This window comes from Oncorhynchus mykiss, chromosome 17, assembly GCF_057628025.1.
Source record: "Oncorhynchus mykiss isolate SJ-2025 chromosome 17, ASM5762802v1, whole genome shotgun sequence".
In the NCBI taxonomy this organism is placed as follows: domain Eukaryota; kingdom Metazoa; phylum Chordata; class Actinopteri; order Salmoniformes; family Salmonidae; genus Oncorhynchus; species Oncorhynchus mykiss.
In genome coordinates this window covers 54136773-54152254 of record NC_143038.1, presented here as the reverse complement: position 1 = coordinate 54152254, position 15482 = coordinate 54136773, and the positions used below count along the sequence as shown (strand labels likewise).

Below are 15482 nucleotides of genomic sequence, written 5' to 3'. Positions count from 1 at the left end.
TGCTCAACTGGAGTCACATTATTTTGAGTCAATATTTTTTGTTCAGTATAGATGTACTCACACAGTTTCAGGCTTTTACCAGGGCAAGAGAAGTTACTCACAGTTTCATGCTTTTAACGGGGTAAGAAAACAGAGGGCACATGACAATAGCCCTTCACTCTCACTGCACTAAAGTGCTTTTACCAGTTTCTTGAATTTCTCTAGACACATTCTCTTTGGGAAAGCTTTTCTCCCTTCATGTCATATTCGAATCATTCAATTTCTTAACGCAACATGTAACAATTTCAACCATTTTACTGTTACATTTCATATGAGGAAATCAGTCAACTGAAATAAATAAATGACGCCTTAATCTATGGATTTCTTATGACTGGGAATACAGATATGCATTTGTTGGTCACAGATACATTAAAATATATGGGCCTCACAATGGACCTCAGGATCTCGTCACGATATTTATGTGCATTCAAATTGCCATCAATAAAATCAATTGTGTTCGTTGTCCGTAGTTTATGCCTGCTCATACCATAACCAAAACGCCACCATGGGGCACTCTGTTCACAACATCAGCAAAACATTCGCCCACATGACACCATACACATGGACTGCAGTTGTACGTACTGCCAAATTCTGTAAAATGACATTGGAGGCGGCTTATGGTGGATAAATTAACATTAAATTATTTGCCAACAGCTCTGGTGGGCATTCATGCAGTCAGCATGCCAATTGCATGCTCCCTCAAAACTTGAGACATGACAAAACTGCACATTTTAGAATGTCCTTTTATTCTCACCAGAACAAGATGCGCCTGTGTAATGATGATGCTGTTTAATCAGCTTCTTGATATGCCATTACCTTGGCAAAAGAGAAATGCTCACTAACAGGGATGCAATCAAATGTGTGCACAACATTTGAGAGAAATTGTCCATACGATTTTTGTGTGTATGGAAAATATCAGGGATTTTTATTTCAACTCATGAAACATGAGACCAACACTTTACATGTTGTGTTTTTATTTGTGTTAAGTGTAATTACCCTGGTAAAAGCCTGAAACTGTGAGTAACTTCTCTTGCCCTGGTAAAAGCCTGAAACTTGGTGAGTAACATCTCCCTGACCACTCCTGACCACTCCTGATTTCAGATGCAGCAATAAAAACACATAAGCTTACAGTAGCTGAGTGACAACGAGGCAACGACCATACTGTACCTACCTTCAATGGAGGACAGCTGTTTGGACACTTTAACCCTATTTCAAAGAACCAGGAACAGATGGTACTCAGCAAACTGATAGCAATGGCACACTCCCACATAGTCCGACATGGACACTGGTATAGAAAGTTTAACGTAATGGTACAATAGGTTCACTTACCTGTTTGACACCTTGGAAGCTGTATTGACTAATGTTTGAAATCCTATTTTACTTGGGTTCTTTGGTTTAATGTTGAACCACCCAAATTAACAGGAAGCTTTAGTGTAGAACAGGGAATTTGGCAACAGGTGTTCTTAGGCAAACATTAGCCTTACTGTGACCAAGCCCGCTTAGGTGCTGTTTGTTAGGGCCAAAGTAATAGTCAATCTGAGCTCCAGATTGGATCATCTTAAATACGTAAGTTCTGTTCCCTGAGAATAGCAATAAGGAATCTCTGTTGTCAGGTCAGATGCTCATTGTTAGATTCCCAAGTTAAACTAATACATTCAGCCAGATACCTTTCATTCCAAAGCTTGGGGACAGATGACTGCTGGACTCATTACCCAGGGATTCCTGTCTGCTGATTCAGGTTTACTGGATACGGATCATTTTTTTTATTGAGACAAAGTCTGGGATTAGGTTTGTTTGTTTGCTAGTAGAATTCCTTCACTCTGGTAATGGTAAACAAAGGGCCACAGACTTAACTGCCTGCCTCTCTCTGGGAAAGGCTGTTTCTGCTCAACCATCTGACAGACGTTCATTGCCCATCCTCCCATCCCTGTGGTAACCAAGCTGAGGTGTGTTTAAAGGTGGTGCTCTACCTGGGGCATTGGGTCAGGGCAGGGTAAGGGGTGAATCAGGTACCTCAGGTACCTTCTGTGCTGGAGTTAGCCTGGCCCATTAGGGATACTGACCTGTCTACCCATGTCCACTAAGACACTCTTTGTGTAACTGTCTGAGAGAGAGAAAGAGAACATACCATGAATGGATTTGTCCAACATCTTTATTAGCATTATTCAAAATGCTTGTAAAATATCCCCCACCCTCAGTAATCATAAACAGATTACAAATACTGGTAAATGGTTTTCAAATTGTTCAAATTATAATGTTACACGGACAGAAGAGCAAGTACATACATGGAGTTTTTTTACCACATGCTTTGACACTGAAGACACGTGGTTAATTCATTATCATCATCAATATCAGACACCATCTCATTAGACTTATTTTTATTCATTGCACAAACTTTCCAAAAGTTGTACAAACCTGAATGACTTTGTTTATAAAATTCAAGACAGAGAAAACATGACAGATAAAATGGAGGGTGTTCAGGAATGGTTATACAGACAAGCTTGGCTGAGCTCACTGTTTTAATTGCAACTTAGTTATTCTGGCCCTTTTTCACTGGGGCCTAGCTAGCCAGCTCCAGGATGTGTATGAAATTATTCTTTCATTTGAATCAAGAGCAACCATTTGTAAACAGAGCGGGTACAAACACTTTTCCCATTTACAATTGTTAACAACAACATCAAAAACTCCCCACAAATCAATACATAAAACCCATTTATGATCAAGGGCATCTTGTGTAACATGGCAAAAAACAAACAATTCTTCTTTAGTGCAGTGAAATAAAACTTGATACAATTTAAATAATCATTTTAAATATATAAAATAAAAACACATTTATTAAAATATAGTGTATACTATAAAGGGTGTCTTGAAAAAAATATAAATAAATACAAGCGATGAAATAAAATTCTAATAATGAGGAATAAACTGCTACTGTTACCTTGCTGTAACGCTGAGATTAAATCCTGCCAGTTTCATTATTAGAATGTGCACAAACAAGCATAGAAACACATAGCACAACTTCATGCACTTTGTCAAGACTATATAGGAAACTTCAAGAATTATACAATTGTAGACCACATTTCTCTTCCACGACAGTACAAACCAGTTTGAAAAAGAAGTCTCGTTAAAAAGGTCTGTGGCATTGCACCTAGCACAGAAAAATATAAACTGTAAACAGACTCAAGCCACAGGCAATACAACATTCACGAAAACAACATCTAAAAACGTAACTAAAATCTAGATTTTGTACAATACTTCAAAATACAACGCGTGGAACTGTATCAATCGACAACTTACCTTTTCTGGCACCAGAATATTTTTACCTAAGAACTGCATGTAGGTCATTTGGACACATTTTTTTAATGTTTTTGCACAAACAGGACACCAACAATGTGATGCATCAGAGGGATCAAACTGAACTAGCCCCTCATGCCCCCTCCCTCCCTTCAACCCCTTCCTTCCTTAACCCCTGATTGAATTTTCCCTTATAGAACACTGATGTGCCAATCAGACTGCAAGGCTACATCTGATTGGAGTAGGAGGTGGGTTCGCCCACAGGACTGTATTCTGATGCCTGCTCCCGGTCTCCCTGGCCGCTGTAGCCTCCTGACTGGTCGAAACTGCCCTGGTTGTAGGGCTGCTGCTGGCTGAAGGTCGCGGCCTGTTTTTCGGGTGGCGCTCCAGCGTACCGAGCAGGTCCTCCCTTATGCCAACCAGTCTCCTTGAAAACAAACCAGATGTTTCCTGCCCACAGAACGAAGTTTAGGAAGCCAAACACCTGGGGAGAGACAGAGTATATCACAACAAAACAAACCATACATGTGGTGTGTGTGTGGTGTGGTAGTGTGTGGTTCACAGTCTGTCGTACCACAGAGGTGTTAAGGCCTGACCAACGGGGTCCTTGCACTGAGCCACACTTGTTGGTCATGACCTTACAGGCAGATATGAGCTCCTGCACCTCATCTGGATCTGTGGCGACCTTGACGTCCGACAAGGCCTGGGCCCAGGCCGAAGAACTGACCAGCCACATGAAGGCGAACACCACGGTCACTATGAAGTCCTGAGAGGGGAAGGGGACATATTACTGAATAGTGATCAAGTTGCTGTTTGCACAACCAGCAGATGTGAAAGGTGCAGGGACTGGGTACATTATACAACATATATTGCAGCATGGAAGCAGTACAAACACATAGCATACTATCTTATTCAAAAGGAAATATAATCAGTGGAGGTTTGAACACGGAAAAGGTGAGCAGCTCACGATGAGAGGGCCTCGGTTGTTCTCTCTGTACTTGTTCTGGAAGAAGATGTAGACTATGGTGGCCACGAGGGAGTAGAGGAAGGCGAACACAGCAATGGTGACAAAGAACTCAGCTGAGGAAGAATAGTCCCCAATGAGGAAGAGACTCTCCCTCCTCCTCCCATCACACAGCGGAGCCTCAAAGGACACCTGGTGCAACCTGACACAGAGTGGAGAAAAGAGGAGTCTCAAATCAAATCAAACCAAATTTTATTTATTTATTTATTATATTTCTAAAACACCTGTAGCCACTCTTTAAACAATGGAGAGATTAAGTCTGTTAAAAGACATCAACAGACTGCTGATTATCTTATTTTGTGTGTCTTGAGTGAATATTAGCAAAGCGACCACTGAAAGCATTTTAGACATCTTGTCTGGTGCTAATCACTACCCGTTTGTTTGGCTGCATAATAGCTTTCAGAGTGCCACACAGATGGATCTTAATTGGCTCGACTAAATCTTGCATATGGTGTTAGAAATTACATCTCAAATTGTCTCAAATATTATCCCGCTAGGCTGGTGTTGAAAAGCACATGTGTGCACGCACACACATACACACAGAAACACAGACAGCAAAGGAATTTGAATGAGGAGCAACAGAGTTGGAGATGGCTCCTAATCTCTTTGGGTTCATTAAACATTCATTGGGCTGCGCTGGAAATGGAGAAAAAATACCTCTAACCCAAATGTGCTTGTCCTCGAGTTGCATTACTATTATGTGTCTTAAATGTTACTAGAAAGTGTCTAGAAAGGGTCTTACCTAAAAGGATAGGCAAAATCGATGCCAATACTGAGGTTGCTGCTGGCCTTGTCAAGCTGACAGTCAACGCTAACCCGCAGCTGTCCACTGTAGCCTCCACATGTTGCAAATGCAAAAATGGCAAAAAGCTGTTGAGAGACAAACAAACAAAAACAACAAAATTATTGAATTGGAACTCTGTTCAGGAGTAATTAGCCTGATTATTTAAAGGCCCAATGCATCTGTTTTTTTTATTTATTATCTCAATATCAAATCATTTATGGTTAACAATTATATACATATACCTTACTGTAATAGTTTTCCATTAAAATAGTCAAAAATAAACAATATTAGCTGTTTAGCAGAGTCTTGGCAGAGGCTTGGAACTGTCTTTATTGGTCCATTAAAGGCCTAGTGCAGTCAAAGATGAGATTTTTCCTGTGTGTTATATATATTTCCACACTGAGGTTGGAATAATACTGTGAAATTGTGAAAATGATGGTAATGTTTTTTGTGTAAGAGCTGTTTGAAAAGACCACCTGAAATTTCAGCCTGTTTTGGTGGGATGAAGTTTTGGCCTGGATGGTGACATCACCGGGCGGGAAATTAGTTAGACCAATAAGACAGAGATCCAAACCTCTCTGCCAATAACAGCTGATTTTCAGTTTTCCCCTAACTAGTGTTAGCGCAATGATTGGAAGTCTATGAATATCTGCATGCTGCAACCGCTAGTTAGCATTGGCTCGTGAAACTCCACGACTTCATCTGACTCTGGGGAAGTAAATAATGGGCCTCATTGCCAACATCCCGAAGTATGCCTTTAACTGAAAATGATTTGATATGGAGATAAAAATGGCTGCATGGAACTTATACCGCCGGTGATGTCACCAGGCAAGACAAAACTCCAACCATGCAAAACCTGCTGGTTAGAAGGTCCTGTGTAAATGGTACTTTCTACCAGCAACTATGAGGAAATAACACTGATCAAATTTGTTCACACTTTTACAATGTTAGTTTCATCAGCTGTTGTACAATATGATACAGAACACAGGAAAAACAGCATTTTGAATGCAATGGGCTTAATGACTCATCTGTTGAAAGTCTGAGAGGGTATTGTGATCACTAAGAACACAAGGGCCTTGTTGTAATTTCCTCCCAATTATTTATGCAGCCATCAGTTGTTAAGTCAAAGATAAACAAGAACACCAAAGCGTGCAGATCTAATCCCTCCCAAGGATTTTGTTGGTCTTCCAGCAGGCAAAGCAGTGCTCAATTTCAATTAGGCCCCCTCCCACACATACAGGTAATACATATCCAGCACCACTCTCTCTGTGGTGGATTCTCACTGCAGTTAGACAAAGAGGCAGTGACATGGCTACGGCTACTGACAGCAATGTCTGGAGTACCCACCCACCAAAGAGTGAGACAGATTGAGATAGCGAGACAGGCAGAGAAATAGGGAGAGAGAGAGAAAATAAACCATTTTCAATGTGAACGACCTCTGTAAGTCCTACAGGCCTGATGAAGTACATTAGCCAAGCACTGAGAACAGAATGGGCTCATACTGAGAGGTTAGGCCTCTCACCGCCTGCTTGCAAAACGAATACAAAAGCAAAGTCTCATCATGAGTGAGAATTAGATTTCAGTAGATGACTCAGATGCCAATGTTCCGTTATGAAACAAACAGACACAGAAGAATTATTAACACTTGGACCTGGACCATTCCAGCAAGGATAATAGGGTAACAACATGCGGCATAAAAAACATCTGACAATATCAATCGCTCAAATCAGCTATCTGCTCCTTCAACCTGTTCCCCATTCTCATTGAGAGTAGCTACAGCTATAGTTCCAGACGCGTCAGGTGTCTGGACACATAACATGCAATAACAAAATACATTAGGTTTCTTTCACAAGACACCCATATAGCAGACGGCAGTCATTAGTACTGTACTGACAGACTGGAGAGAGAGAGCAGTCAGCGTGACAGAGACATCCTCTGTAGTCCTCTTGCGCCCAATGATGACCTCAACACCCGCAGACTCAAGAGAAGTTCCTGGACATCATTAGACTTCCGCTCCACTTGGCATGCCCACAATAGGACCACAACTTCTCCTCTCCCAGGGGTGGCTGCAGAGACTGTAGATCCATCTCTGAAAAACGACTAGTGCTATGGAGACATGCATACACTGCCACACATACACATGACATAACATGCATATGCACATACATCAACAAACACACACACACACACACACACACACACACACACACACACACACACACTTGTCCAGTCTGTTGGCTGAAATATATATCAGGTTTGTTTCTATGGGGATCCTCCAAACAGAGCCTGAGAAATAATTCCCATGCTGCTACTGAGCCAAACACTCAACTACCATGAGAACTAGGAAACTTAGATTCACATGTATAAGCACTACTCATCCATAGTCTCATTTTCAGCCCTGCATCCAGAGCTCTGGGAGCAGTAATAGTTATCATTAGCAAGCTCATATTATAATTTGTCTGTGCAGACTGAATGATCCTCTATGTCTAACGTTTTGTTAAAATGAACCCACCAGTAGTAGAGCAGAGGAAAGGAGAGAAGGGAAGGATTGAGAGAGGCTCACTGTAAAGGGCGGCAGGGTAGCCTAGTGGTTAAGAGTGTTGGACTAGTAACTGAAAGGTTGCAAGTTCATTTCCCCGAGCTGACACGGTACAAATCTGTCGCTCTGAACAGGCAGCACTGTTCCTAGGCCGTCATTGAAAATAAGAATTTGTTCTTAACTGACTTGCCTTGTTAAAAAAAAATATATTATCTTGGTCAGAAATAATTGAAAGGATGAGTAAAGGCACTGATGAGGGTTTACAGGCTGTAAGTAGGGTTTCTCCCCACATTTGTTTTTTTTGCCCTAGCACTACACAGCTGATTGAAATAATCAAAGCTTGAATTTGTATTTAGTTTACCTTTATAGGCAAGTCAGTTAAGAACAAATTCTTATTTTCAATGACGGCCTAGGAACAGTGGGTTAACTGCCTGTTCACGGGCAGAATGACAGATTTGTACCTTGTCAGCTCGGGGATTTGAACTTGCAACCTTCCGGTTACTAGTCCAACGCCGGTTACTAACCACTAGTCTACCCTGCCGCCCCAGCTGTGTAGTGTTAGGGCAAAAACCAAAATGTGCACCTGGGGGGCCCAGGACCGAGTTTGGGAAACCCTGGGCTAGAGAAAGCAAGACATGATGGAAAGGCTCATCACTGCCTGCACTGAGAGAGGGTAAGCTCTCATATCTAGTCACTTCAAAGGACAACACAGGCATTTCTCCTCAGAAAGCCATGTAGTGGGACAGCAAGTCAAACCAGGAAGATAATGTAACAAACGGGGGAAGTGAACCCAGGTCTCTGGCGTGAAAGGCAAACACCCTAAACATCACGTCAATAGGGTTAACCCACCTGGTGGGAATTGTAATGTGGCTCATATAGCGAGGATCGCTACAATATCTTACAGACCAATGTGAAACTGATGCTGGATTGAACACTAGTGTCGCACTAAGAATTACACATCTCCATTTACATTGCACCAACTTTAGTTGATCATGCAGAACATTACACAGCCTAATCACTCTATCAACTTTTCTAAATCTCAACAATTTTACAATTATTTCTTAAGGGAGAGGCATGGTATTCTCTTATCATTAGGACCTCAATGCTGAAATACATTTGTTGAATTTCATTAAACATTTTGCAACTGAATATCTGACCACACCTAATCAACTGCAGTATGTAGAGTGTATGAAAATGTAACTTACCGGTGCAAATATAACCATACACATTTGAAAAGAAAATTACAATCCAACTTTGTTACACAAAATGTTTTCTAGTAGCTCTCACTCTCATCCCGTGAAACCGAAGAAGATGCTCCACAGAGACTGAACAGGGTTGTGTGTTTTCTACCTCTCTCTTTCTCCCTCCCTCCCTTTTTCATAAAGTAAAACAACGAATATTGTGAGAGAGAAAAGTGATATGAAAAAAGCGAGAGACACGGGATAAAGAGAGAGAGATATGGATATGATGTCACCTATCAGTTTCTTTATTCAGTGTGTTCTCTTCTTACCCCAGCTGAAGATAGGACTCCGCACGCACGCACGCACACACACACACACACACACACACCTAGCTATAATGTACACAAAACCATACCACAGGAAACCCCAGAACATGCCATAAACAACCTCACAACATCAAGAACCTACAAAACTACACCATTCTGAGCACCACCAGCTAACGTTCTCTTCCAATGACATTGATGTACAGTACCAGTCAAAAGTTTGGACACACCCTACTCATTCAAGGTTTTTTTTTCATAGTTTGATTTGTTTAACACTTTTTTGGTTACTAAATGATTCCATGTGTTATTTCATAGTTTTGATGTCTTCACTAATAATCTACAATGTTGAAAATAGTACAAATAAAGAAAAACTCTGGAATGAGTAGGTGTGTTCAAACTTATGAGTGGTACTGTAAGTGCCAAGAAACACCACTCAAACCAGACCTAAATGAGTCTGAGGAAATGCTGCCATTAGAGAAAACAATATCCGTAATCACAGACCCAACAGGGAGAGTTTCATTAGGCAAGAATTATAATTCTGTAGCAGTTGAGGAAGACCAGCTAGAGTGGGGCATGACCCAGCAACCCTGCAGTAACAGGGCAATCACACAACCTACGCCATAAAGATCCAGACCTCTTGCCAGCGGCTGTACTACGCTTACGTACAGAGGTGTTACAAAACTGTGATGTCTAAGATTGAATCATTGAGGGAGATATGAGAGTTAGTAGGGAGTGGGGTAAGAAGCCATTTTTTACAGGGAAACATAGTATTCTTTCTAACAAAGATGTCTCCATATACACTACATGGCCAAAATTATGTGGAGACCTGCTCGATGAACTTCTCATTCCAAAATCATGGACATTAATATGGAGTTGGTCCCCCCTTTGCTGCTCTAACAGCCTCCACTCTACTGGGAAGGCTTTCCATTAGATGTTGGAACACTGCTGCGGCGACCTGCTTCCATTCAGCCACAAGTGCATTAGTGAGGTTGGGCACTGATGTTGGATGATTAGGCCTGGCTCGCAGTCTGTGTTCCAATTAATCCCAAAGGTGTTTGATGGAGTTGAGGGCAGGGCTCTGTGCAGGCCAGTCAATTTCGTCCCCACCGATCTCGACAAACCATTTCTATATAGACCTCACTTTGTGCATGGGGGCATTGACATGCTGAAACAGGAAATGGCCTTCCCCAAACTGTTGCAACAAAGTTGGACGCACAAAATCATCTAAAATATAATTGTATGCTGCAATTCCCTTCACTGGAACTATGGGGCCTAGTCCGAACCATGAAAAACAGCCCTAGACCATTATTCCACATCCACCAAACTTTACAGTTGGCACTATGCATTGGGGCAGATAGCGTTCTCCTGGCATCCTCCAAACTCACATTCGTCCGTCGGACTGCCAGATGGTGAAGCGTGATTCATCACTCCAGAGAACGCGTTTCAACATTCAAACATTTAATCAGGAACAGACATGAAACAAGACAGGAGCAGCGTCAGCACACGGGTATACAAAGACAAATAACAATCAATGCAGAAGCAGGGAACAGAGCAGGGAACCAGACAGATATAGGGAAGGTAATGACAGATGTGTTTGAGACCAGGTGAGTCCAATAATCGCTGATGCGTGTGATGGGGGGGAAGGCAGGTCTGTGTAATGATGATGGCAGGAGTGCGTAATGCTGGGGAGCCTGGCGCTCAAGCAGGAGCAGGCATGACAGAAATATTACCAGTAGCTTTTAAAAACCATGTCTCTCCTTATTTCCCAAACACAATTCAACACAATCACAATAGTTTTTGTCTTAATCATTTTAAGCATATTTTAACACAGACTCAACCCCTAGCAAACACTTTGTACTTTTGTTTTTACACTTGTAACTTAGGCCATGCCCTGTTGTTACCTCATATCCTAGCGATAAGCCTAGCATTACGCCTTGGAAGAAAACACTGTTGCCATGGGCGCAACATACCCCATACCATTGGCTCAGTTTACCCCAAGGCAAAGATTTTGACTATATTAGCCCACACAGCTACAATGATGCACTTTCATGCTAGGTTCAGGACCTCATAATGAAGCTTATAGAAACTCCAACTGCTAAATAGAACACTCTTATCTACTTTGGTTTTTACACAAGCATCATGAAACCTCTAACACAATCAATTAATTTGACTTGGTGAAAATACTTTTTTGAGACCTAACTTGCTTACCACTTTTTCCATGTGGTTTTCTTCCTTCACAGACTCCATTAAATTATGACTTCTTCCTAAATATTTGGTCAAATTATACATTTTGTGTATGGTTTCCTAGAAACAACTTCCCCCTTTTGCTCAACTTACCACACTCTCCCCTACTGGAGTACCTTAATATTCATCATCATCATCATCATCATAATAATAATAAAACCTAAGGGAGTTGTTGGTAGAATGAGAAACAACAACATTTAATGTGATTTAGCACACATCCTGTCCTTATAGTAGTAATGCAATAGCTTTTTGTGCTCCCGAACCCTACGGCCCAGGGGACTGCAGCAGAGGAGGCTGGTGGGATGAGCTATAGGAGGACGGACTCTTTGTAATGGCTGGAATGGAATTAACGGAATGGAGTCAAACATGGTTTCCATATGTTTGATGTATTTGATTCCGTTCCAATGATACTCCAGCCATTCCAATGAGTCCGTCCTCCTATAGCTCCCCCCACCAGCCTCCACTGGATTTCAGATATAAAAGGGTGGCTGAATCTGCTTTAAAAAAAAACAAAAAAGTTTCAGGAAACAAAAAATTGTCCTTCATCTGAGGCCAGGACTAATGGGGTGTTACCAACTCTATCTGGGACTATAGGGAGAAATCACAGGCTGTGACAAATGCAGGTCTGCAGTTTAATATCGCATAGGTTATCATTGCCATTGTAGAAATACAAACCCTCTGTGGCAATGGTACAGCTATAGGGGAAAAACTGTGCTTCCGTGTATTGATTGGTATCGGGTATATTTCATGACGTAATGACAACTAAATGAAAGACAGAAAGAAAGCAAAAGCCCCCCTCCAACATCACAAGACCTCTTTCCTAGAACCAACGAGGGAAACTGAAAAAAAGGGTGTCCACGGAACACATGTTGATGAAAACTTGAATCAGGCATCAACAAATCAGACATATGATGGAAGAAATCAGAGAGAACTGCCCAGAACAGAGTGTGATGGACACTTGTTGGATTATTACTTTGTTTCTGCCTCCATAGTTTGAAGAAAGTATATTGTGCTACTTCAGATATGCACTCCCCCAAAAAACGTTGATTTCATGTATTCATTTGTATCTGGTATATTTCATGATGTAATGACAACAAAATGAAAGACAGAAAGCATGCAAAAGATCAAACATCCTTTGAAGGAACATCTCTCTTTCTGTAGTTCTCCAGTGAGATGCTTTTTAATACCCATGAAAAGGTATATAGAAGTTAAACCTCATGAGACAGATTAGTGTTAAAAAACTGGACTTGGCAGCTTGGAGGAAGTTATATCACTCCTAGTGGTCTACATCACTGCACACGGAAGCTCTGCTCCAAACTCAGCCTTGAACATCATCTATCATCTCACTATCTGTCTCAAACCAGGTACAGTATATGTATCCAGATCCAATTATAAATTATGTAACACATTTCCTCTGCCATCACATTACAATCTACCTCCCATGAAAGTACAGAAGATAATGACCATTAGCTGCTGTGGGCCTGCAGGTCTGGAATTGGATGTGAGGGCCGAGGGCTGAGGGCAAAAGTCATGGAGCCTGGGGAAAGAAAGTGTGTCAAGCTCTCCTCCTACAAAGATATTGATGTTGAAGAAAGTTTTTCACAATGTATAATGAACAAGGAGGTTTTCTTAGTTTAGAGTAACAGATGAGTACAATATTTTGTAAACAGAAGGAGAACTAGCTACATCCCAAACATCCCCTTTTACTTCACCCTGGCTGCCTCTTCTAATTGAAAAACGTATCTTCGAGGATGTCAGGAGGAGAACATGTGTCACGGATCAGACATACTCTCCAAAAGCCCCCCTCCAACATCTCAAGACCATCTCTTACCTGGAATCCACAAGGGAAATGGAAAAAGAGGCTGCCCACGGAACACATGTTCATGAAAGGTTGAATCGGGCATCAACAAAACAGACATTGGATGGAAGAAATCAGAGAGAAATACCCAGAACAGAGTGGGATGGACAGCAGTGGTCCATAGCCTATGTTCCCTGAGGAGCGATGGGCCTATAACTTGTTGGATTATTACTTTGTTTTTGCCTCCGTGGTTTGAAGGAAGTATGTTGTACTACTTCAGATATGCACTACAAAGATGCATCTCAATAGTTATTTCCTTGTATCCTCTCCTTCATACACACTGATCTGAAAACGTATGACTGTAACAACTGCTCGCTGAAGGAGGGAAAAGAGGTACAGTGCCTTCAGTAAGTATTCAGACCCCTTGACTTTTTCCACATTTTGTTACGTTACAGCCTTAACCTTAAAATGTACTAAATAAATACAAACAATCAGAAATCTACACGCAATACCCCATAATGTATTGTCCTGAATCTTTGTCATAGGAATCACTCGGATTGCCTGCTTCTGGAGAGGGGACGATATTTCCTGCATCAAAATGGGAGCTCAGGCCTTGGGAACAGTCGATGTGATGACGCTGCAGAAGCGTGGGGGACGCACAACAAATTGCAGCCTGTGCCAATGTTCCCTCTAATTATTTTCGGCACTGAGCAAATTTCAGGTCCGCTGAGCGCAAACTTGAACATTGTGAAAATTCGGTGAACACTGTGGCTGTAACCACCTTATGTTCCAGTTTTAACAGTGGCCAAGTGGGCTACTATGGCTATTTAATCATAATGTAGGCCTACCAGAGTGGCCAGTAGTGAAAAGTACCGAAGGAAAAATACTTTAAAGTGGTACCTAAGTAGTTTTTTGGGGTTACTTTACTTTACTATTTATATTTTTGACAACTTTTACTTTTACTTCACTACATAACTAAAGGAAATTATTTACTTTTTACGCCTTACATTTTTCCTGACACCCAAAAGCACTCATGACATTTTGAATGCTTAGCAGGACAGGAAAATGGTCCAATTCACCCACGTATCAAGAGAACATCCCTGGTCATCCCTACTGCCTCTGATCTGGCAGACTCACTAAACACAAATGCTTTGTAAATTATGTTTGTGTTGGAGTGGGCTCCTGGCTATCCGTGAGTAAATAAAAAACAAGAAAATGGTGCTGTCTGGTTTGCTTAATAAACAAAACAAAAATAATAATAAACGTCCCTTTTTCAGGACCCTGTCGTTCAAAGATAATTCGAAAAAATCCAAATAACCTCACAGATCTTCATTGTCAAAAGATTAAACACTGTTTCCCATGCTTGTTCAATGAACTATAATCAATTAATGAACATGCACCTGTGGAACGGTCGTTAAGACACCAACAGCTTACAGACGGTAGGCAACTAAGGTCACAGTTATGAAAACTTACGACACTAAAGAGGCCTTTCTAATGACTCTGAAAAACACAAAAAGAAAGATGCCCAGGGTCCCTGCTCATCTGCGTGAACATGCCTTAGGCATGCTGCAAGGAGGCATGACGACTGCAGATGTGGCCAGGGCAATAAATTGTAATGTCTGTTCTGTGAGACACCTAAGACAGAGCTACAGGGAGACAGGACGGACAGCTGATCGTCCTCGTAGTGGCAGACCACGTGTAACAACACCTGCAGGAGGATCGGTAGATCCGAACATCACACCTGCGGGACAGGTACAGGATGGCAACAACAACTGCCTGAGTTACACCAGGAACGCACAATCTCTCCATCAGTGCTCAGACTGTCCGCAATAGGCTGAGAGAGGCTGGAATGAGGGCTTGTAAGGCCTGTTGTAAGGCAGGTCCTCACAAGACATCACCGGCAACAACGTCGCCTATGGGCACAAACCCACCGTTGCTGGACCAGACAGGCAAAAGGTACTCTTCACTGACGAGTCGCGGTTTTGTCTCACCATGTGTGATGGTCAGATTCGTGTTTATCGTCGAAGGAAAGAGCGTTACACCAAGGCCTGTACTCTGGATCGGGATCGATTTGGAGGTGGAGGGTCCGTCATGGTCTGGGGTGGTGTGTCACAGCATCATCTGACTGAGCTTGTTGCCATTGCAGGCAATCTCAATGCAGTGCGTTACAGGTAAGACATCCTCCTTCATGTGGTACCCTTCCTGCAGGCTCATCCTGACATGACCCTCCAGCATGACAATGCCACCAGCCATACT

At 41.9% G+C, this 15482-nt stretch overlaps 1 protein-coding gene across 1 annotated transcript in view; it reads right to left on the bottom strand.

The window, feature by feature from the left end:
• Positions 1-2173: 2173 nt before the first annotated feature.
• Positions 2174-15482, bottom strand: part of synpra (synaptoporin a) — a 37643-nt gene continuing 24334 nt past the window's right edge. Inside the window, exons 3-6 of the mRNA XM_021569605.3 lie at positions 5100-5227; positions 4301-4499; positions 3908-4099; positions 2174-3817 (exon numbers count right to left, since the gene is read on the bottom strand). Of these exons, the coding sequence (XP_021425280.3) occupies positions 3560-3817; positions 3908-4099; positions 4301-4499; positions 5100-5227 (777 nt within the window). The 3' untranslated portion in view covers positions 2174-3559. The remainder of the gene's footprint in view (positions 3818-3907; positions 4100-4300; positions 4500-5099; positions 5228-15482) is intronic.